Raw genomic sequence first — 26,254 nt, forward strand, 5'->3', positions numbered from 1 at the left:
TTATACATATATATATATATATATATATTATATATATATACTATATATATATATATATGTGTGTGTGTGTGTGTGTGTGTGTACTAATATACACATACAGGCAGTCCCGGGGGTGTGCCAATAAGTGAAGACCGCCATTAACCGAAACTCGGTGATTTGTGGTGCCATAATGGGGCTTATGGCACCGATAACAAGTTATCGCCGCCATAAGCACCATTATGGCTTGCCATAAGAACCCGTATGGCGCCAGTAACCTGAAATTGCCCTGTTATGGCGCCATAAATCATCGATTTTATGGTGCTAGACAAGCACCATAAAACCGGATCGCTGATAACCGAGTCCGCTGATAACCGGGGACTGCATGTATTTATATTATAGGTATATATTTATATACTACATACGTACATGCCTTTATATATATATATATGTATATATATATATATATATATATATATATATATATATATATATATATATATATATTATGTAGTTCCTCTCGTTGAAACATTTTTGTTATTTCACATATAGGACTTTGACACAACTCACCCCATTTCTGTTTCATAGTTACTCCAGTCTGTTTCTGAACAGCTCAATAAATGTGAAGTATGCATGGGTAACAAAAATATCAGTTCATGCATATGGCATGTGCAACTTTTTTTGGTATGTGTAGTTAAAAAGACAAATTAAACACTCGCCTCAAGCAATTGTGACTGCTGCCAAGGTAGACCACTGATATAACCCCAAGAACTTAACAGTACAACTAGATGAATTGAAACTGGCCAGTGCAAAAACTACTCACACACTTCTTCCTCCTTCCTCATCCTCCCCCTTCTACTAATACTACTATTTCCAATTCTTACAACCATGACCTCCCACGATTTACACATCAGTGACTCGTATAATCCTGCACCCACATAGGAGCCCACCGCTGTTAAACCATCTTAGAGGACTCAGGCATGTCAGCTTGCTCAATCACATCAAATTCACTTTTCATCTCAACCCCCACCCAATTCTTCATTACTTTCATCAAGAATCCTAAGTATACTTTCAGTAAGAATCATAAGTATTTAATAAATGGCGAGGCACACCATCAACATAAACAATATTCCCTGATGTTACCGTTGTCACATGACCCCTTCCCCATTGAGAAGTGCACTTTGTGTTAGGGGCTTCACAAAAACTTCATCAACAACTTGTACAGCACTCAGCCACTGTCAGTCTTGTTCTCCACCTTTGGATGTCTCCAAGTATTCAGTTATTTCCCATTATTGGGGGGGATAGGGATCACAATCACTGTGAATAGCCAAAATCTGCAAATACTTGACAAATCCCTTTAAAAATGGTTATCATCTTACACAGAATATAGCTTAAGCTATCATCTAAAACACTTAAATATCATTTCAAAGTCATCTTACAACATTACCCTGAAAAATATGTGGCTTGCAACTAAGTGTGAAAACTAGTCAAGTTATCCCTGTTTTCAAGTACATCCATTTTCTCATACAGTATTGAAGCAGTCTGCGTATTTTTTTGACAGTTCTTGGGGAAACACTGGGTAGTTGAGTACTGTATACAATATGTACCTTAATATTTAATATACATTGAAAAAATGCATTTAAATAATAGTTTGAAAAAATGCATTTTAATAATAGTTTGTTGTTTACTTTGATCTTGATATGTTTAAAAATTAGTAAATAATTCTTTATCATTAAGAAAATAACATAAGAATACAGTACATAATTTATGAACATTTCTTAAAGAAGAAATCCCCGAATTACAGAAATTTTCTCAAATAATTTGGAGATAAGTTCCATAGAAAAATGTGCGAATAGGTGAAGCTGCAAATTATGAACCATGAATAGGTGGGGGTCGACTGTGTATAGTTAAATAACATGTTACATGGAGCACTCTCAGCACTAACACCATTTTTTTGCTGAGAGCTTATACCAAAACACTATCTTCAATGGTCCTCATTACTTCATGTTACTAAATGCCTCTCAATGTTCCATGCCATGCATAACTTTTCAAGTTAATGAGATCTGAATGTGGTACTGAGATCTAGAAGAATTTCATCAGGAGGCCCTCTCTCCTGACATATCTGCATCTGCACGAAATTTGACCAAATATCTCCAGCATTTTCTGACTCACTCTCTCATCAAACAGCAAATCTACTTGGCTTGCAGCCCACTATTGTCAGATAGCTCCTTATTTGTAATGTATCACATCCATTGGTAATCTACACTAATTTTTCGCTACACTTAACTCACCAGGATCATGCTTAACAGGCGCTAGAGCAATTAACCCACACTGCAAACACACATGAATGCATTTCTCAACATTATCTCTCTTCACTTCATGATCTACTAACTGTACTAAATAAAATGGTCTATCATCACCAAAATGATGCCTATCATGCAACTATCTCAGGCACACTGCACACATTGGCTCCTGAAACTCACTGCAAAGCCACTCCTTCCTCACTCTGGTTAGTTCATCAGTGATATCCAACTTATACTTATCAATTACTATATCTTTTATCACAGACAATTGACTTTTCACCAACTTCTCCGACATATCAGCAACCTTCACCTTAAACTCTCCAGTAAAGATTCCATGCAACCAACTTGATACAGTTGCTGAATCTGTTATTATCTCAATAGATTCAAGATCCCATTTCATTACGTACTAAATTTATTTCTTTTACCACCAATTCTAATTCAGCAACATTGATGTATCGGCTGGATTATGAAGCCATGCCCCATCCTCAGCAATCATTCCATTCATCTCCAAAGCCACTCTTGAAGCTAGGCTGCTAGCATCACACCAGATTTTGCCAACTTTTACATTTGGAACAAACCAAACCCACAGACAGGGTTGTCATTCTGCACCCTTTTACCCAATTCCTTCACCAACAACTGAGCCTTACCTCCAATCCAGTCATCCCAAGCATAACCTTCACTTATTTTCTTCACATAACTACATGCCACATGAAGCTATCCACAGACTGGATAATGCCCCACTAGCTTACCACAAATAGAAAACAAATTTATGTGTGACAGTTTCTCACTGTTCACTGAAGGGATCAGATTGCCACATCTAAACTTCAGTTTCCATCACTACCACAATAAAGACAATCCCAACCACATCCACCATCCAGCCTTTCTTTCTAACCCAAACTTATACAGATGAGAAATCACCTCTTCCGCAGAAACAATATTTTCATTTACAATATTATCTATACCATGACACACTTTCTCATCTCTTGATAGGACCTCTTTCCAGATCTTTGACATTATTTTATGTGCGCAAATTAACCCAAAACTTAGTATTGTCAAGTAATGTAGCTTACCCTTGCATGACACCTAATGATTATGACCCTAAACTACTGTCAGCTCTGATCTGAAGATAAGCAGACTTCAGATCAAGTAGCTGTAATGGCTCTAGAATCCACCACCAACGATGCATAGTATTACATACCGTAACATCACCTTGGTGGCATTCCACGTAATCATTTCTCAGAAATCTAATACTTGTCGCACCTTGTTCTTATTAACCTGCTATATGACCAATAGTAGTATCAGACCCCCTTGGGTACTATTCTTAACTAGTTTAAGCCACCTTTTTTGCTATCCAACTTTCAATTTCTTCATCAAAGTTCTCTCTCTGATTGTAGGCAGAATAGAATACTTGCATAATAACTAACCTCATTTTTTAATTCTGTTGGAATTCCCTTTTTCCATTGCCGTATTACTCCCAACATTCATCATCAGAGTTGCTAATAAGTCCTTATCTTCAGCAATCATTCACTTTGGCAATGCAGTAAGCCTTCCAGCACTAGCTAGATTCTTTTCACTTGGCTTTAATGTCTCCATCACTTCGACACTTCAAAAACCTCAATTGACCCCCGGTCACAACTACGCCCTCCAACCTCTCTACTACTGCATCCATACCTGGTACAACACCTACACCAACCAACATGGTACCCAACACAACACAACTTGAGAACAACTCTTGACTACCCATGCACTGACAAAACAATAATGGAGCGCTGTTAATGCTGAACTGGAATCACATTAGATCCTCCGATACCATTTCCCTGTCCACCTTTTGAACAGTTGCTAGGTGACCAAAATCACCACAACTATAACAGACAAAATTACCCTCAGAACAAGACCTAACCAAATGTGGTCCACCACATCGAAAACACTTTGACTGCCACTCCACAAACATACTCATATCACTCACCATTTTCCTTTGAGGATTAACTGTACTTTTAGCAACTGCTATTGTTGGCTTTTCAACTAGTTAGGACATCAACACCCTTTCACGATCAACAATGCTGTCAAAGGTTCATTTTATCAATTCTTGAAACTGCATGAAGTTCACGTGACACAACTGCTGGCAACCCAACCACAAATGCCATCAAAAACAGCACATCAGATGAAACACGAATCTTGCTAACCTTTGCATATCAGTCATATACACATCAACTGTCTCAATCACACCACATACACTAGGCAAATTGTTCATAAGCTTGAAATGGATTTAAGGCAAAAGCTTCCATTAATGCGGATTTAATTAACTCTGGTGTGTTGTTCTTGTCATCACTTAATTCATTTTACGAAGAATATGATCTTCCTTCTGAGAATAAAGTACCATTGATTACAACTTTTAGTTCCTTAATTTCCTTAAGCTTAGCAACCATTTCAAGTTTTTCAAACCATTCTACACATCATCAGTTCCACTGAATGGACGTAATATGTCCATCATTTTAACAGATACCCCTGCTGCCGACTCCATTCTGCCAAATGCCTAGATAGCTTGCACTTAAAAAGACAAATTAAACACTCACCTCAAGTGATTGTGACTGCTGCTAAGATACACCATTGATCAACCCTGAAAACTTACAGTACAACTAGATGAACTGAAACTGGCCAGTGCAACCACCTAACTCAACCGGAAAAATATTTCTTAACAGCCCTCTCCTAAGTCTCAACAACAACTATTTATGCACGTCTTCTCTTACCTCCTCACCTCCTCCTCCTTTTACCTCTACTACTACTTCCTTCAACCACAGTATACATTTTAATTCAGTGTATTTCAGGAATTATCTGAATTTGTTTTACTGACCTGTCTCAGATTACAGTTATGTATTTACTTGGAAGTACTTTTATATTACAGGTAATATTCTGGTTATTCCTAGACATCATGAAATCTTTTCTTTTTAGTATTCATTACATTAATTGTAAAAGCTACTGAAAATTTTTAAGGACCTTGTTCACAACTAGTACATCCACAAAATTGTCAGATAGTTACCATAAAGATTGTGTGAGGGGTATTTGACTGGTTCCCAGTCTATTTTCAGAAGTATGCAATAGTCACACTGTCCTTTCTTCATAACCTTGTCACTTATGCAACAGTCACACTATCCTTTCTTCTTAATCTTGTCACTGTTGTTGACACCATGTTGTCAGTATGAGAATGAAGAGATGGAATAATATCAGATTATATAGCTAATCCACAGGCGTAGTGTCATGACAGAGATTGCCATTTGTCATTTCAAAAGGTTGCTAAAACATTCCTTCTGTCCTTACTTTAGACCTTCCAAACTAAATAGCACAAATCCCTTCCCATTTGTGATCTGTTGAAACTGCCATTAGTTTTAAGAGATTGCTATGACCTTACTTTAATAGAATTGGTACTTTGAAGTGATCCCCTGGGATACAGAATTCAGTGAGTTCTACATCAGTTGATCTTAAATGAAATAATGTTGCTTATTATTGAAGAAGCTCAGACAAGCTGGTCATAGGTGAACTACAGCCATGACAGCTGTAGTTAGTTGTGTACATTATTTAAACATCATCAATGATTTTCATTGGCCTTCTCTCATTCTGTATTAACTGTTATGAACCTAGGTTTTGGCATATGCATTTGCCATAAATGAAATATATAGGTGATTACACTGAAAGAGGAACATTGTCAGATCTGATTCATTTTTAAACCATCAGGCAATTCCTTTAACTGTGAGGGTTTATTTTGCTTAGTGACCTTTCTAAGCATACAGTGCAGTTTGGTTTTTATCCAAATCTGCCCTTTATCACGAAAAGAGATAGCATAGTAGATGAGCTGAAACCTAAGTAGTAGTAACCTTTACATCATTTTTTTATGAAATATTTTTGATTCCCTAATAAGAAGATTGCAAAAAAGAATCCTTGGTATTCCAGTAGCCAGTGGTACTGCATCAACAAACCTGTATTAAAGCTTCAACTATTTGGTTATCCAATGTGACATGCATTAAATGTTTTAGACCTCAATTGGCACAGAAACAACAGTACAGCCATTCTTTTTCAAAAGAGATTTTTGGATTCTAAAGTTCTTATTAGTTTCTGTTCCATTTTATTTTATGGCATGCCCAACTTATGAACAACTATATACTGTGTATTTCAGTTATGCAAAGTATATATTGGATAAGTTTTCACAGTGTGGCAATTTTCTACTCATGACTTATCTGGCAGTGGCTCATGCCTTGCTAACTGTAATGGTTAAATATGTACAATTGGTGCTCCATGCTCATGAATTTGAGCACAAACCAACATAAATTTCATCTAGGTTTTTTGTTTTTATGCAAGAACTCAAGTGTATATCTGGGTGAAATATAGTTTTCTATAAAAAGCATAGAATATTTTAGATACAAACCTATAAATTTGAGTTCCATTTCATTTGAGACAAAAATTTTCCAGGAAAAACATCTCCATAGGAAAAGGAAAAGAGTAAGTTTCTTGACACCAACAATGCATAAGGGAGGTAAAGTCCAGTAGGACTTGGATGATAACCCAGCTCATTCTCTAGTCATAAGCCTGTGACAATTGTAGTGTTGGGCTTGGAGGAAGTCATTAGATGTAAGTACTAGTGGTTTGCATTCACAATTTAGATGGGAACTTTTTTTTTATATAATCAGTCCATAAATTAGACTGCTAAACACATATCCTGCAACCTGACTGATAAGAGATTGCTTACTTGGGAGTTTGGTGCCAATAGAACAAGGTAACTTTGTTTTGTAAGGGTCTGTGGGCGCTTTTTACCTTTCTGAATATATCATATGGAGGATGGCAAAATATAGAGGGGGGTGAGAGTTAAAGCAAGATACGGCTTTTTCCTAAGTGTCTAGGATTCTTTGGCCATCAAAAAGTCCTTCACATATTGTCATGTGAAAGCATAAATGCACCCCTTCCAGGATGTCGGGTCTGGCAGGACTGAGCAGTATATACACCAATGGTATATGGCTGTTGCTCTTGGTGGTGAATGAATCTATCGGTATAAATAATGGACAGAAAAGGTCTAAGAATATTATCTTGAAGAACATGTGAAATAGCTGCTATACTGGATATCAGCTCAAACCCTTTGGGTTCTGCTTATTAAATATCAATTTGAAATATTAATTAAATATCCCCCAGCAATCCCAATAATCAGAGCTTGTAGATAAGTGTTGCATGATTCACAAAGTCAAAGGCTACACTAAAATCTAGATTGCCCCTGTATGAATCTGCACACTCGGGAGCACTCTGCAAGACAGTCCATATTGACAAGAGTGCACACAAGCACCAAGGTCTTCATGAAACCCAAACTATAATGCTGGTAGTGGGTTATTATCTTCAACAAGCTTCAAAGATACTTAGAGAGCAGCTTCTCAAAAATCTTAGATAAAAGAGGATACATATTTGAAATTGGCCTACATTCTGAGAGGCTTGAGGATCCTGTTAAGGTTTATGCTGCCATTACTCTCAAGCCCCAGGACCAAAGTTTTGACCCCTCTAGACTAGAAGGCCATTAAACACAACTAAAGCTTTGGAAAGCAGGACTAAGACACTACCAAGGACACACCAAAAATTCTGCCTTCTGTTTGAGGCAATATACACCAGTACTATCTGCTCCTCCAAGGAAGGCATGCTAGAATCAACTCCAAAGAGTGATGACTTAAGGGTAGACCACCAATTATGTGCATTACGACTGGAGATCAAGATCTTCACACCCCCATTTTAAGTACTCTCATAGACACCCTTAGCTCAACTCCTAAGCTCAATGAAATTATGCCACAATAAGTCTGATTGATTGTTTCTTCCTCCATAAATGATAAACTCCTTGCTTGTCATGGTAGACAAGGTTACATGCAGCATTAAGTCATTGCTGATCATCAAGACAAAACTTGAGGATTTTAGAAGGAATTCTCATAGTGATAACAATCTTAAATAATCATTTAAATGCACAATAATATTTGGACTTATAAAATTATCACTCCACCTGAGCTCAATAAGATCATGGTGATTAACATTTTAAAACCTAAATTGGAAACTGTGATCAGATGAGTCCATAGACAAACTTACTACAAAAGATACAGTCGCTATAACATCTGTGAATAGAGGATCAATAGGGTTGCTGGAATAATATGTTGGTTCATTATTAACTGCTCACAACCGAAAATAGTGGAAAAATCTAAAGCAGCAACACAACGATTATCAGTGGCAGTATATGAGCTCAACCATTCAGTGTGATGAGCATTGTAATTACCAACAAAATGAAACAAGCCTTTGAGTCAGCTTTCTAAACTGCTGTCATTTTGGTAAGCAAGCAACAATAAATAGCTTGCAAAAACATAAAATTTATTTGTTTTCCACAGATGTAACCACTTGTGTCCCTTGAAATCTGCACTCAAAGAGTGGTCTGTGAGATGCAAAGAAACTATCTTCAATATAGAGTACAGAGCAATTCCAAGGGCCCTTGGAATGGCATTACGCTTGAGTAAAATTAGCTTCTTAACTCTTGAATTAGTATCTCTGAAATATGTTGCAAATGAGACATAAGTTTAGAACAAAAGATACCAGCATTTCTCTGATCAGTTCTGTGGACCAGGATTAAGTTCAGTATCTCCAGAAAGAAGCAACATATAGAACAAGTATTAAGTAACATTTTTAAACTTAACAAAAACAATAATAGGAACATTATATACATATCAATATTGAAAAAATGTATTCCCATTAATTAAAAGACAAATTTTGTATATGCAACTTACCCAGTAATTAAATATACGTAGTTTCTAATTAAAACAGCAACTAAGATTTGAAATCCATGGTAGTGATTCTTTTTTGTGTTGGTGTAGAATAACCCCACCCACTATTGCGTAAGAGAGGAAATTCGACAAAGACCCGACATGCCGACAATTTGTTTCTGCTATGGTTGATAGTGGACGTTGTTGAGCTGCAGCTGGTGTTTTGGAATTCCTGTCAGTTACCTGTGGTTCTCTGATTGGTGAAGTACAGCTTTTTCCTCACATTTGGACTGAAAGTTTTCTGTTTTTTGACTTGAGAATTTTTTCTGACAGTGACAATGTCTGATGCTAGTTCGTTGTCAACTTGTTATGCAGCAAAAACTGTAATACAAGATTGTCTTCCTTAAAGTATGACTCACACACAATTTGCACTTCATGCAGCGGTCAAATTTGCAATATTAAACAATGGGAGTTTTGTCTTCTCATTTAAATAAGCTGCAAAGGGATAGGAAGAGAAAGGCTAATCTTAGACATGACAAGATGAATGCTAGTCAAGAAAGAAGTTTTGACCTAGCTCTCTCTTTACCTGTGACATCTCCTATTCCTTCCCCAATCTTAACACCACAACCTTTACCTGACTCCTTTGTTAATGTCCCCGATACCATTGCCAAATTAGAGTCAAAGTTGGAGGTGAAATTCAACCATAAGTTTAGTATTATTTTAGAGTTTGTGGCTCATTTAGGTTCTTCATTTAAAGCCCTAATGGAGAAGGTAAGTAATCAAGGGGGTGATAGTGCAAGTGAAGGGTTAATGGAGGAGCTGGCTATCCATCCTGCTGATTCTCCTGGGCAAAGTCCTCTGGCACATTCCCCTGAACCTGGAAGAAGCCCAAGGGAGGTCAGTGGGGTCTGCCCATGGGTAGTCAGCCCCTCAGATGTACCTGTTACATCCCAGGTCAGCCCCTCAGATACATCTGATGTATCCCAGGGCGTCACAGACAGCCATTGGAAAGGCATCTTTAAGGAAGTGTTGAAACTTTCATCAAGCTCTGAAGCTTCCAGTGGTGCTTTATGGGTAGTCGGCCCCTCAGATGCACCTGTTACATCCCAGGTCAGCCCCTCAGATACACCTGATGCATCCCAGGGCGTCACAGACGGCCATTGGAAAGGCATCTTTAAGGAAGTGTTGAAACTTTCATCAAGCTCTGAAGCTTCCAGTGGTGCTTTAAGGAGAAGTCTAGGCAGATGAAGAGGCCATCGTTGGAAGCGCCTACTTCCCCTCACATGCCTTCTAAGAAGACTAAAGGCATTCCTGCAGTGCAGGATCAACCTTCTTGCAGTTTCTGGGATTCTCCAGAACATTTTTCTTCTGTTTGTGAGGGGAGTAGAGAGTAGACTATTCAAAGAAGCTAGGAGAGCTTCTTCCGTCAAATGTAAACGTGTGAGAACATCTGGCACAGTAGCTTCTAAGCTCCCATCAGTGCCCGCGTTTGTTAAACCTTGCAGTCCCCCAGTTACAGCTGGACATTTTGTCCCTGTTGAGTGCCCAGTAACACCTGAACATGCCTCAGCTGTGAAGCGCCCATTAATTCCTCGTCTCAGGAGCTTCCTGTAGCCCCCGAGTGCCCTTTGGCACCCACTCCACTAGAGCTGATTGAGTTACCTGTTGCGCTTGATTCTTCTTCTCAAGCAGATCAGCACCCTTAGGCTGTGTCAGTGACAATAGATCCTTTCCTGGATCTGATTAAGAAGAAGTTGGATGACATTTTCAACTTTTTAAAAAAAACTATAGTTGCATCTCGCCCAACTTTGAATGCTGCACCTGTCCCAACTTCAGATGCTCCACCTTACATGACGACAGTCGCTGCACCTTGCACGACTTTAAATGCACTTTTGTCACCCGTTTCTTCAGCAGAGGAAGAAGCTCCTCAAGAAACAGAAGAGGACTCTCCTTCCTCAGCGTACGGGTGACTTCTTAATTACCTCCTTTGGACATATCCTACATTTTTTTTTTACTCCAGTAACTCCTGTTTCTCCACAGTCTACTTTTTTTATGAGTAGCCAAATGCTGCACCGGATGAACTCCTTCCAAGGATGGTAGTTTCTGCATCTGCTAAAAAGGCTATTAGAGAAGCAAACAATTGGCTTTCGATGAAAAGAGAGCAAGGGAAGGCCTGCTTCACTTTTCCACCAGCAAGAATATCTCAGAGGGGATTTTTTTTGTTATACCATGGGAGAAGCTCCCTCTTTGGGTGTAGCTCCCACAGCCCAAGGGGACTTCTCGCCTCTCATTGATCCTTCTAGGAGATTGGCCTTTTTCTGCAGTGGAAATAGACCACTTGTTGTGTAACTTGTTCAAGATTTTTTGAATTGAGTGGTTTTATGGACTGGGCAGTAGGCGTTCTGGCAAAAAAAAAAAAAAAAAAAAAAAAAAAAAGACTCAAGACTGCCCTCATCTTCCTCCTGAATTCATGGCAGATATACATACTTAGTATTCTTTCCTTCTTACACAATGGAGCCAGAGATAGTGCTCATGAGTTGACCTAGTTAACCTCCCTTTTTACTTTGGGAATTCTAAACTACCTAAAGAACCTCCTGTCTTAACCTCTAGATTTGAAACTCCAGCACAAAGGCAGCCTTTTGTGGAAGAGGAGCGAGATTTTCTTCCAGGACTAGACCTGTAGCGCGTATCGCAAGTAGTAAATCCATCAAGAAATCGACCTCGTAACTTGCGACCAAAAAGTGATTTGCACATCCTCTGTACTCCAGTAGGAGCCAGACTCCACCTGTTCTGGGAAAGTTGGACAGAAAGAGGTGCAGAACAGTGGTTTGTTCAAGTCTTAAAAGAGGGCTATTCTATCCCCTTCAGGTAAAAACTTCCTTTAGTCAAGAGTCCAATCACATTGACTGCATATTCCAAAAACTCAGAGAAGTTTTTGGCGCTCTTGGAGGAAGTTTCTGCACATATTTCCAAGAATGCAGTGGAGAAATGTCCAAATTCTTTCATCGTGCTTATTTCTCAGGAGATCAAACAACGCCTGCTTTGGTGGAAGTCAGAAAACAGGTTGTTGGAAGGGAAGTCACTGTTAGTGCAGAGTGGAAGCTTCTACTCATATGCGTTGGACGTAGGATGGGGAGCTCTTTTGGAGAACAAGGAAGTACCAGGAAAGTGGTCGGGAGAACAGTTGAGAGACCACAAATATCAAAGAGTTGAGAGCAGTTCATCTAGGGCTTCAGGCTTTTTCCCCAGAAGTAGTGGGGAAAACTGTTGCAGTGTACTGCATAACACATCAGCTTTTTTGTAAATTGCCAAACAAGGGGGAACTCCTACCTTCTCTCTGTGCACAACAGTGAGAGACCCACTGGTTTGTGCAAAGCAGAATCAAACTTTCATTGTAACAAGGTTCATTCAGGGACGAATGAATGTCCTAGCAGATCAATCGAGCAGATGATACTAAGTGATTTCGACAGAGTGGATGCTGAGTAAGCCGGTATGTCAAGAACGTTGGAAGTTGCATGGGACTCGCATAATAGTTCTCTTTGCAACTTCCAAAAATTTCCGTCGTATTCTGTTCTGCTCCCCTGTGCTGGATCCCCTAGCATGATTAAATGCATTTTTTTGTGATAAAATATTTAAAAACTCGCATATAATAGTGTTTTTAGAAGTGTGTGAACCATCAAAATAGGCAGTTATAATCATTTCAAGAATTTGCAGATTTTAGCTATTAGCAGGGGTTTTGTACCGCAAATACTGTGGCTCGACTGTATGTAATATCAGGGAGCTTGTATCAGATTATATAGCGTGTTCCTTCACGGACATACTTTTAGCGGGTATTACTCCACTGATGGCAGCGTCACTGGGAAAACATTTGTAATGCCTGTTTTCCTATGTGATTATTAAACTTTTACATTCTCATAGAACAGGCATTGAAATTGTACCTAATTTATATGCACCTAGCATATTTTTAAAAAATTTTCCTTTGGCAAAAAATTTTCATTCAAATACTTTATGTAGCCTATAGCTTGACATGTCGCTTGCAAGTAGCAAAGGTCCAGTCAACAAATCTAAATTTGCAAATTAGAGTTACTGTATACAGTTAGCTTTGGCCTAATGGAATGGCATAACATTAAAGAATTTACTTATAAGGGAAAGTTTATGTATGATTATATATTTAATACATGACTACTGTCTTAGACAAAAACCTATTGTTATGATGGCTAACAATATTCAGCAATATGGCTACATACTTGTGCCCAAGTTTACCTACAGTATTCATGTTATTACAAATACTACTGTAATTAACACATCTAACACTTGTGGGAAGTACAGTTAAGACAAAAGGTAATTATGAACATTACTACTGCCTTATGGACAATCATTGTCATAACATTATACTGTAACTACACACATAGCTTGTAGTATTTTGAGTGTACTATCTATACAGTGATTATAGATGGTTAGTACCAAGTACGTACATAGTTTCTAATAAATACGTGTTCCTTATATCACTACAGGACTGCTATTATGCAAGACCCACAGATAACATGTGCTGCAGTGAATTGCTTGGTCCACTTTTTGCTAGTGGGAATGGCCCATACCACCTACCATGAATACTTATAGCCCTTGTATGAATAAAGGGGATTGTGGTTGGTTGCCAGACGTGTGAAATTTGTAACATGCTCCTTGAGACAATCTTTCAGATTGAAACGGCTTGTTTTAAGCTATTTTGCTGGGTCCTAGGTTTTAGTAAGGTTATAAAAGGAGATTAAATTTTTCCGGCAAAACCCTGGCAGAGTACAATTGCTCCCCTCCGACCAGAACCCATGTTTGGGCCAATACCCGAAAGCATTGGTTCATAGTACCTCCCAGGTCAACTCCTCCAATGGAGAAGAGGAGCCTTTATTTGGGAGAGATGTCCATATGATTGGACATGAAGTGAATATTGCCACTGAAACTGAACTGCTGAAACCCAGAAGGACCAGGGACACAGCCTTCCACTGTACATGAGAGAGATGCCTCAGAAGAAAATCTATCTCCCGTGGAGCAATCATATAATGAAGGGGATCCTGTTAGGATCCACCTAACCCTGTGTATAGTGTCTCAATCATCTGTGAGATATAGTGATTTACCCAGGACTTTTGCTCTTTTGTTGCTGGGCAGTCGCAGTACAGCTGCCTGGGCACAATCAAATTACACAATCTATTCCATGATATTAGTGACGGGATTCTCTAACTTGTCAATGTAACAATTGACATTTTGGGTCTGGGAGTGAATACTTAGCCAGGAGAGTGGAATGATAACAAAATAGTTTTCTTTGTGGGGCAGACTTGGATTTTATCACTATGACCTATTAATCAATTTACTCTATTTTATGTTCATCTGCTTTGGGCAATAAATAGTTTATTTTGTATTTATGTGAGCTTAATAGCCTAGTGACATGCTTGCAGATAGAGGGCGCCGCCTGCTGCCACAGGTAAAAAATTTTAATTTGTGTAGTTTTTTTTCAAAAGGGGAGGGGGGTGTTAGATATCCTTTTGAGGACAGATGCCTTGCTATGACAACAATCATGCTTTATGGATTTAGAATTGTTTCTAACATAGAAATTGTTTCTTCACTTCTCTGGTTTTTTGCATTCCAAATACCTGCTCTTGCAAGACTTCCTATTACCTGGTCCCTGAATAAGGTGCTTAGGCTTTTATCAACCCCTCAGTTCAGTGGGCCCAATACATCTAGTACAACTTATATGCTGCAAAAGGCGATCTTGACTGCTTCGGCATCAGGAGCTTGCACTGGTGAACTGGGCTCTCTTAGGTGGGGACAATGCTTCATCACTCATATAGCTAACCATCATTTAGTATTGTCCTCTGGCCTGTCATTCCTGGCCAAGAATGAGAACCCTTTAAAAGAGAAAATCTCATGTATTCTGATAAGGGAACTCAGTTTGTCAGATAAAACATCACACCCAGTTCAAGCACTTGAGGTTTACCTAGAGATCCTAGAAGGTTTGATTTTCCTACACCCTAGCACAAACAAACCACTATCTCTACATGGGCTGAGAATAATTTTAATGTCGTACATTAAAAAGGGCGACCCCCCCACTCCTTTCCTAAGTCACATGACACTCAAATAGTAAGTACATCATTAGCTTTCCTCAGAAATGTTTCTTTTGAAGTCTCTTGAGAGTACAGTATGGTCATCAGAAACAGTAGGTGGTGTAGTAAGTCCTGACCCCAAAAGGGCTACAGCAGAAAACCAGGGGTCTTCTTGATGGGAAGGGTATGCTAAGATTTATATATATATATATATATATATATATATATATATATATATATATATATATATATATATATATATATATATATATATATATATATATATAATGAAAATAACCATTATACAATAGTATAGTTTTCAGTTTAGGGAAGATGAGTTTAAGTAGTCTGAGGATCAAAGTTTGAGCTTTGGCAGACTATAGAAGAATGAGCTTGGTTATCATTAGTCTGACTGCGGCTTATTTTTGTGTTTACAGTTCACCAGTTAGAGAATGGGCTTTTGTTTCTTCAGATATGGTTTGCCTGGAAACATTTTCTGGCCAAAAACATGGTGCTATATGCTGCAGGCTTTTATGTAAGTTTAATTCTATTTAAAAATCAAGATCCCGAGATCCTTTCATATGTGTTCTACATTCAGATTGCATTGTAGTAGTCCATTTCTTTAACAGGTTAGGTCATAGGGGTCTCAGTTTCTCAAAAACTTGACTCTTTCACCTCTGTCTAAAATACCTCTTTGCTGAAGTGTCCCATAGTAATGAGGCAAAACTTGACAGTTGGCACATCATTTTTGTCATATCTGACCTATAGTTATATACTTGCTTACTTATTACTGAATATAGAAGCATTTCACAAATATATTCTTGAATGAGTAAACTCTGTGGGAGACCACATGCATATTTATTTTTCATAATGAAAATTTTTTCATCCTTTCAGTCCTTCAGAGTCTTGGTTATCATTCACTATTGTTGGCACAATCAGCTTTGGTTCTTTTTTTTATCAGCCCCATTAAACTCCTTAACCACTAGTCAAACTGTGCCTGGGTATCTTCAGCCCAACACCTTCCTGTCAGTTTGCCACCATCATTAGCATTCTTCCTTGGCTAACATCTTTGTAGGGTGGGCTAGGAGATATTGCAGACCATCTTCAAAACTGTTTGTTCTCATATTCTTTCATTCTTCGTCTCATAACTAAGCCAAGTACTAGAAAGCTGATGAGGCAATAACTATACTAAACATCCAGTGCAGAATGTAAATCTCCCTCCCTTGATGAAATGATATTAGAAGTATTAATCAAGTGTATTTTGAGATTCATGACTAATTTTAAAAGAAAAGCAATTTTCCTCTTAGGACTCTTACTCTTATTTATTGAAATTCATGTCCCTGTAAGGGATGTTAAGCTTATTCAGTATAAAATGACTGTTATAATAATCTCTAATCTGTGATTTTCACATTTTAGAGGCTCGTGAGTTTCAAGGTTCTTGGTTTCTCACATCTTTTGAATATATCAGATTCTCCTTTTATCTACCCAATCTAAGGATATAAGGAAACATATTACAGTACTTCCGTTCCTTAGGTCTAGCCAATGAGTTCTTAGACTCCACTTGAGGGATCTCTTCAATTTGTGTAGTGGACAAGTTTTACAGTTACCATTTTTACTGACGTCTTTTGCAATGCATTGAGTTTCTATAAACCTGCTCGAACTTGTATACTGATCTAGCAGTATTAGTCATTTTATATGGTATGGAATAATTGCTATCTCCTGGGGTTGACTTTTGAAAAGCCAATTCTGAGATAGAATTTTGTTGATATTTTTGGTGTTCTCTACTCAAGGATATGATAGAATACTACTGTAATACTCTTTAAATTCTCCATCTTGTCAAGTTTTATGCACCTTCTATTTGCAGTAGGTGTTCTTGTGAAATTCTTCTATGTTGATTTCTTGGGCAGACATTGCATCTGTGAAGGCACTTTGATTAAAGAAGAGAGTGTTATTGATCTACATCCAATCATCCTCTTGATGTCCCTTTTACCTGTCTTCCACTGCATTCTGTATCTTTTCCTTTTCAGATCCAATTGCATGCAGGTCTTCAGTCATTGTTTTCAGACTCCATCGCCTCCAAGGAAATGATTACAGTAGGTTTACCTGCAGGATTGGTAAGTAGCTAGACTGCCAAATGGGATAACTAGTCTGGGAAGAGTATTGGTGGAGATACATCTTCTTACATTCCATCTCTCTAATATGCTCTTTTCTGCCTGAACTTGCCTTTTTAAGGTCAGTCTTGGGTACAGTACTAGCTCTGACAAGAAATGTGGAGTTAGTACAAGGCCTTTACCTCTATGTGGGTGTGGAGAAATGGAGCTAACTTCTCAGTAATCAAAGTGCCTTGATGAAAATAAATCTTTAAATATCTGTTCAGTATATTACCAGACTATATGTATCACACTTACTACATTGTAAATCACAGTAACTTACAACCATTTTACGTAGATGGTTAATTGTCATTTGCATGCTCATGCAAAGCTTATGTCATAATCTAGGCATGATTAGCTTGAGAAAGCAATTCCCTATAGAAGTCATGGTTTTGCTTTGAAAGGCATTTGAATAAGATGCAATACAGTATTTGTGTTTTTCTTTTTGAGTTTATGCATACCATGATTTTTGTGCTTAACTTTATGACAATGCTAGGATGTACGTAGATTAATTTTATACCTCTTAAAATGGGGAAAGACAATGTATCTTGATAAGTTAATGTTTACGTATGTGTTTAAACTTCAGATGGAACCAGTTGCTACCAAATCTGAGGGTACTACCAGTCTTGAAATGGATGTGATGCAGGTTAGCAGTGATTCCGATGACTCCTTGGGTATTATCCATCCCTCATTAACTCAAACCTTGGGGAAAAGAAGGGAAATTTTCCCAAGTGACAACTCTAATGATTTCAAAATGCCACCTCCCGAGATCCCAAAGCTGGGGAATGTGCATTTGAAAATACCTGAACTTCCAGATCTGGAAGATGATGAATTGCCTAAATTGGATAGTGTTACTTTCAAAGGTCTACAACCTGTGTTGCCAAAGGAAGTTGATGATGACTTTAAAATGTTGCCACCTGACTTGCCTAAGGAGGTTCAAGGGGATTTGAAGGAGCACCATGATCAAGGTTTGTCTGTTTGATTTTTAGTAAATGTTTTGTGATAAAGGACTTCAAGAGTTGATATAAATATCATTGAACTGTTTAATGTGTTTCTATCATTAATACGTGCATATCAAAAGGCATTGAATTTTTTACTGTTAAGTGTTGCCACAATGAAAATAAAATACAGGTAAGAGAAATTGACTGTAGTCAGAAGGTACCAATGCTAGTTGCCTGGTAGATACGTATTGAAATTCTCATCATAACCTACTCAAGTTGATTTTCTTTGTTGCAGGAACTATATCAGAGAAGACAGAAGGAAGTGTTGAAGGGAATATGACTTTCACAGAGGACAGTAATGAATGGGATGAAAATGGCTCGATAGTTTACCTCATCGGTACGTATTTGGTGTGGAAATGTGGCTGTGTTAACTAGGGAAGGAAGGGATAAATATTTTAATTCTACAGCTATTGCTGTGATTATCATGTGTTTATCCTTCACATGAATTTTCTTAGTTTGGTTATTCTAAGGAAAAATTAAAATTATATACAAAACTCTCCAAATGAAATTGAAACTTGCTTTTTCTTGCGCGGAACAAAAAATCAGTTTTCCCTTTGTTGTGTTTTTCCAAATTTTGGACACCGATGGAAACAGCTGACCCCACCATTTGTATGGCATTGGAAAATGTAGGATCTTTCTGATAGACAACCCAATCCTAGGAGATATTTTAATACTACTGGTAGTACTGTGAATAGCTAGGTTGCAAGTAAGAGTAATCATTGGTGGTGTAGATCAAGCTAAATGCAATTTCAAAAATACATTCTGTTAATGACAACCCCATTAATCATAAGTACTATGCCTTATTTTGTAGTCTGCATGCTCCCAGGTTTACCAGTCTTTTGCCCATCAGGCAGAAGTGTTACCATGCATGGTTACCGTGGATCATTTGGTATGTATCTGTAAATTGCTGTACTTCACTTTCATTACCTAGTTTGATGTAAACCACTTTTTGATCAGTCACCAGGTAGTATTTACTTTTTAGATATAACCATTACATTGCTTGTCATTAGATATAACCATTAAGTTGCTTTTCAGTCTTTATTTTCTTAATAATCATCAACTCTTCCAGCACTTTTCACTTTGCGCTCAAGTTATAAATTAGTGTTTTTTTCAATTAGTACATCAGTTAATTTGCAGTATGGATGGTCTCTTGTTTGTCACTTTTTCATAAGTTTTGTTTTAATACGTAGAGATCTTTTACATTCACAATTGATCCTTGATCCCCTTTTCCTGTTTAATTCAATTAGATTCTGTGAACAGCAGCACACTGTGACTATGCAGTAAATGTGCCTTGCTGTCAAACTTTTCAGTTCTAGAGGTTCTTTATTTCTCACATTGTTGGACTGTAGAACAGTCTCCCTGAGGATGTCGTGCCATTGGAACTACAAAAGTTCAAGCTAAAATGTATTTCATCACTACCCTAATACTATGTCCCTTGCATTTTAATACATTTTTATCTATTCATTAATTTATTTTTCTTTTTATTAAGTGTGATCCCTTCTTTCTGTGTTTCCCTTTACCATCTCTTCCTAATGAACGCAATATTCTTTGGAAGCTTGAATTTCAAGCCAACGGCCCCTTTGGGCTTGTTCCATATGAATAGGGCTCAGTGGACCCCCATATTCGCGTTCTTGACATTCGCGGACTCACATACTTGCAGGTTTCTCTATAGACCATATTTACTCATTATTCGCAGTATATTCACGTAGTGTTCACAGTACATTTTTCTATGAGAAATATCCACAAATTACTATATTTTATATATGGAACTTACCCAGTAATTATATAGCTAAGAGCTTTCTACCTACGGCAGCCTAACAATTGAAAATTTACGCTACCGCTAGTTTCGGTTAGTGTGGTTAGAATGCCCCGCCTACTACTGGTTAGTATATGTAGGTAACAACCTGGCAAAGAGCTTCAATTCATTTTCTGCTAGCTCTCGGTGAACATCAGTGGTTTTAGGCAGCATTTTTTTCCCCCAACGGGTTTTCTTGATGAATTCGGAGTTCTCAGTGAAGTACTCTGGGTTGTTTTGCATTAGCGCATTCTTTACAGCATGTCACATTCTAGCACAACTAGTGTTAGGTTTTGTGTAAATGGTTGTAAGACTAGGTTAGCTAAATCTTGCTATGATTCCCATACCAGATGTAGTAAATGTATAGGTCATGAGTGCAAGAAAGAGAATACTTGTGCTGAATGTCATGATTGAGGTAACAAGAAATGGAGAATCTTTAGGTCCCATGAGGACAAGATGGATAAAGACAGAAAGAGGAAAGCAACTGCTAGGACAGAAAGTAGATCTAGTTTAGATAATATTCAGGCTGCGGAATTGGTAGAAGATAACATGATTGTTTCGCCTGTAACTCCTGTTGATTCTCCAATCATTTCTCTTCCTGCTCCTGTGTCACTAACTCCTATTCCAGGTTCGCTTGCTTCTGATCCCAACACCATGACTATCCTTGAATTTTTGGCAAGTGCAATGATGGAACTTGGCAGTTCTGTTAAAGCCTTAATGGAAAAAGGCAATCAAAGTGTTAATGAAGTGCATAGTGATTGTGTAGAGGAGGTGGCTGTCCGGCCCGCCAGTGCTCCCAGACGAAAGTCACTGTCCCACTCCCCCACACCGGGAAGAAGACATACTGGAGGTTGAAGGGAGGCTGGTAGGTTTTGCCCCCGGGCAATCACCCCCTCAGTCGAACCAGCTGGTGATTCCCAGGTGTTGACAGAGCACTGCTGGCAAGGCATCTCATTCTGTCATCGGAGTCGGACAGTTTGACTTCCAGCAAGAGTCGTTGTTAGCGCTTTCAAGACATGTCATGCCCCCTCAAGAGACAGTCTAAGGATGTAGATAAGTCTCCTCCTCCTTCTAAGAGGAAGAAAGAGGACGTCTTCAGTCCTCAACCTTCAAGCAGCTATACGGTGTCACCACCTGCTACGTCGGCTCCCCAGTCTCAATCTGCTTGGGACAGTCCAGAGTCTTTCCCCGGTATGGAGCGGCAGTATTTTTCTGCTAAGTGTAGGACGGATCCTTCGGAGCAAGTTGCATCAGTCTCAAGATCCAAACCTATCTTAGAATCACCTCAGACTCCTGGATGGGATTCTCCAAATGCGATGCAGCGCTCTCATTCGGCCAAATAATCGACATCTGTTGTAAGGCAACTGCCTTCTCCATCAGCTGAGGCAAGAGTGGTTTCACCTTGCTCTCGGTCATATTCTTCGACTTCAGATCCTTCTCTCGCTCCCCTGAAACGACAGTTGAATGACATCATGTCTTTGTTGCAGAAAGCTCCAATACCTTCTCAAATGGAAGAAGTGGGTTTATTGCCTATCTCTTCAGATGAGGAAGACGAGGAACAGAACTCAAGTCCTTCATCTGCATACTCGGCATTGTTAAGGTATATTCTCAACAACTTTCTGGGTTTTTTCTCGCCTGCGGCTCCAGCATCGCTGGCTTCAATTTTCCTAATGAGGAGACCTGCTTCAGACAGTTTGACTCTATCCAAGTTGGTACTCTCTTCATCAACAAAGAAAGTTTTAAGAGACGTGGACTTCGAAGAGAGAGATGGGTAAAGCTTCTTTTACCGCCCCACCTGCCAAGCTGATTAAGAAGAGTCACTGTTTTTACAACACTGGAGAATCTCCTTCCTTGGGAGCATCTGCCTCCTCCCAGGGGGATTTCTTGGGCCTCATCGACTCTGCTAGGCATTCGGCCTTTTCTTCAGCCAAAGTCATGCTCTTGTCTGCGGAAATGGACCGCCTTACAAAGAGTATTTTCAAAGTATTAGAAGTTAATAGCTTCTTGGACTGGACAATTGGGGCATTAGCGAGGAAGGTGGAAGATGGCCTGGCGATGGTGCAAGACATCACAGCAGACTTGTTAGGGGTACTGTCATGTGCAGACAAGGCCGTTAGAGACGGATCGGCAGAGATAGCATCTCCCGTCTCATTTTGCATCTCGAAGGAGAGGGATTTGTGGTGTTCCTTTACTACTAAAGGTGTACCCACGACACAGAAGTTGGCTTTGCTTTTTGCCTCATTGGATAAGAAACACCTCTTCCCGCAAGAATGTTTTGTTGTCGCTACAGAAGAAATCAACCAACGATGTTTTGGCGCAATTGTCGAAGTGTACTAGGGAGCATCAAGTTAACCCTAATAGGTCTTTCTCTCCTCTTCAACCACAAGATTTTCTTGGAGCAAGACCCAGCAAAGACCCCGTACTAACTCATGACCTCCAACCAGGTCTATCAAGAAAACTGCTTACAAGACAGCAAGTAATTTGTGAGGAGCATGTCCTTTGCGTGCCTGTGGGAGCCAGGTTGGGCCTTCTTTGGAGGGAATGGAGTTTGAGAGGAGTAGAACCATGGGTAGTCAAGGTGTTGTAGCAGGGGTATGTCATTCCCTTCAAAGAAGGCCCACCTTTGGCCAGATAGCGGATCTCTCTCAAGAGGTAAAGTCACTGCTTAGCAAGAGAGCAGTAGAAACAGTGGAACATCAAAACTCGAAGGATTTTACACACTCTTCATTGTTCCCAAAACATCGGAGACCAGTTTTAGATGTTAGCTGTTTGATTCAGTTTGTTCTCAAAATGAAATAATATATGGAGACCAATCAGTCGACCATGTCCTCCATACATCGAGGGGACTGGATGGTGACCCTGAACATGAAGGATGTGTATTTCCACGTCCCTATACATCCAAATTCCAGAAAGTTTCTCCGTTCATTTTTCAAGGAAAGGTTCTCCAATTCTGGGCGCTATGCTTTGGCCTGTCGACAGCACCCTAGGTCTTTACTTGCATACTGGCTCCACTGGTGAAGTGGCTTCATCTGTTGGGAGTGAACATCTCTTTTTATTTGGATGACTGGCTACTCAGAGGTCAGTCGAAGTCCTTCTTACGAAGAAACTAGGAATTTTGATGAACATGGAGAAATCTCAGATCATTTCCACTCAATGGATTGTATATTTGGGAATGATTCTGGATGCTAGGAATTTTTGGGTTTTTTCTCCCTCAAAAGGGTAAACTCTTGTCTTCTTTGCATCAGACAATTTCTTTCCCTTCAGGAATGCTCGGCAGCTCAATGGATGAGTCTAATGGGAACACTGGCCTCAGTCGAAAAGTTTGTGAAACTAGGGAGACTCCACATGAGGTCACTTAAATTTTTTCTAAAAGCAAATTGGAGCAAGAAAACTTCTCAAGACTCATTTGTGTTCCCGATAACATCAGAAATCAAGATGGACATTCAGTGGTGGTCATCAGAAGAAAGACTTCAAGAAGGGAACTCTCTTCTGTTGAACCCAGACCTAGACTTGTATTCCGATGCCTCAAACCTAGGTTGGGGAGCTTATCTGGGGAACAGGGAGGTGTCGGGAACTTGGCCGGAGGAGTTCAGAAGTTCCCACATCAATGTAAAGGAATTAAGAGCGATTTTTCTAGGTCTGTGAGCCTTTTTCCCACTAGTGCGAGGGAAAACAGTGGCTATACACTCCGACAATTCAACGGCTCTGGCATATGTCAAGAAATAAAGGGGGAACGCATTTCTTTTCCCTTTTTCACGTGGCTCAGGAACTTCTTCTTTGGGCAGACAAGAATCAAGTGTCATTGCTGACTTGCTTCATCCAAGGGAAGATTATTGTCCTTCCGACAGATTCCCATGTAAGAGAACAGTTTCCTATTGAGGTCTCGTGAAGGTGGTATCAGGTGCCATTGTGTATTGGGGAATGTTGCCTTCTCTAAACTCCACCTGTATATAACTTTGATCATCAATCATTTTTCTGTCATTAATTAGATACTTGCCATCAGGAGAGAAAATGCACAGTGGGGCATCTCACCAAGGATTATCAGTATCGGGACGATGTTGGAGCCCCTGTTATATTGATCTAAAGTTTTGTAGTCTGAACTGGCCGTTTTGTTGGTACCTGTTAGAATTCTAACCTTAGACCTTGTTTGGGCAGAGTTTGTTTCCACGCTCCCTTTTAGGTTGCAAGATGTAGAACTTTTACACTTTGAATTGTACATCACAGACTTGATTTATTTAATTTCCTGTTTGGAATCTTGCAAAATGTCCTTAATATATTGCTGTTCTGTGACAAGGGCATCTTTGACGTTACTCATAATTTCCTTACGGAATTGATCAAATGCTGCAATCTGTCTCCTTTTTAGGGGAGCTTGCGTAATCTGACTGAACATCCACAGCTGAACTGTAACTGCCTGTTACCCAGGGGGTAGAGGTCCTGGGTGAGTTACTATATACCCCTCCAAAAATGTAGTGATTTCAAGTGGGGTTAGGTGGATCCTTGTACTATCCCTCTTGGGGAAAGGATCCTGTTCAGCTTCTGAAAGCTGCATAGGAGAATGAATTCCCTCTGGAAGGTTTCTCTCTTGGTTAAATGAAAGTTGTGTCCCTGATCCTTCTGGATTCAGTAAGGTTATTTTGGTAGCAATATCAGCTTCATATTCTTTTGTAAGAAATCACCTCCAACTGAAGATTCTTCTATTTCCTCTGCTGTTAACCTGAGAGGTATTGGGGACTAATGTCACTGGGGTTTTGCCCAAACATAGATCTTTTGAGAAAGGGTTAAATAATTGCTGCCAGAGTTCTGCAGGATATATATAATCTCCCCCTTCCTCACCTTTGCTGAAAACTAGGACCCATTGAGACAGCTTAAAACAATTTGTTTTGCCCTAAAACTGCTGCCAGGAGCATACTACAAATTTTGCACATATTTGGTGACCAAGCAGATTTGTCTTGTTTTTTTACGAGGACTATGCTCATGGCAGGGTGGTAAGGGCCGTACCCACTGGCAAAAAGTGAACTGAGCAATTTGCCACAGAACACTTTGAGTTGATGGTCATCCTAATGGCAGCCTTGTAGTGAAAACCCAATTTGTTATTAGAAACTACGTAGTAGTATAAATTGTTTTTAAAAAGAGACACATCTGTAAATACCTGTATCATTAGCATATTCCATCATACAGGTTTTTATTACAAGTGTGTAGATTTAATATATTTTATATAATATCTATGTTAATTTAAACCCTTGGAGGTTTATGTTAGTTTTGAAACCCACATAGGGCTGTGTTACTTTAACTGTTAGTTCTTCTGCAATGGCTATGTGAAATTTTAATCATAAATTGTCATGCCATTCAGAATAATCTGTGAACATAATTTGTTTTAACTAACCCAAGCTACTATTTTATATGGCTTAGGTTAATGCTTCTAGTGTACTAATCTACATTAAATTAAGCAATGAGGATTTCTTAGGGGTTTCTTGCTTAACCTATTCTAAGCCAGTGCTTATTCTTGGCTTATGTAAAACTTAGGGATATAAACTATATACAGAAAATAACAATCTTATAATCTGGTTTTCTGCTTTGTGTAGCCAAGACTACCCTTTTGTCTGATACCACTCAGCCATGCTGTTGCTAAGCTAGCAGCAGGATATTCCCTTAAAAAGGGATTCTTATTTAACCGGATTAGGGTACGGCCTGCTCTAGGTTTATATCACTTTTAAGGATATAGCATACATAAGATCTTGCTAGCATGTAGGCTTACTGATAGGCTACCAAGTTGTAAAAGCTTGAATATTATTTATATGTAATAATCCTAGGCTTATTTGTTCTTTCGTAGCCTATCACAGGGTAGTACCCAATCCAGATTATTATAGATGACATTAAAATGTATAGGCTATACAAAACAGAAACTTACAAATATGTACCTTTATAGTTAGACTACTATATTTGTCTAACTCAGGTCGTTGTTTATATCCAATCCTAGGTTATTTGGTCTACTATATAAAACAGTAACCCAATAATGTTATAGCTAGGCCCTCACCTATTCTAATCAAGGATACTGTCTAATCTGGAGGATTTAATTCACACTCAAAGGTATGGGTTACGTAAAAACACAATTACCCTAGTATTTACCCTTAAAGTTAGGTTATTATCTCATCCGGCACAGATTACTGTCTTCA

The 26,254-nt window shown here is 38.9% G+C and overlaps 1 protein-coding gene across 1 annotated transcript in view; it reads left to right on the forward strand.

Annotated features, from left to right (window-relative positions):
• The window catches only part of LOC135227030 (protein timeless-like), a 269,166-nt gene that overhangs the window by 187,590 nt on the left and 55,322 nt on the right, over positions 1-26,254 (forward strand). Inside the window, 3 exon segments of the mRNA XM_064266817.1 lie at positions 17,163-17,249; positions 17,872-18,253; positions 18,522-18,623. Of these exon segments, the coding sequence (XP_064122887.1) occupies positions 17,163-17,249; positions 17,872-18,253; positions 18,522-18,623 (571 nt within the window).

The sequence above is a fragment of the Macrobrachium nipponense genome, chromosome 15 (genome assembly GCF_015104395.2).
Source record: "Macrobrachium nipponense isolate FS-2020 chromosome 15, ASM1510439v2, whole genome shotgun sequence".
NCBI lineage: Eukaryota > Metazoa > Arthropoda > Malacostraca > Decapoda > Palaemonidae > Macrobrachium > Macrobrachium nipponense.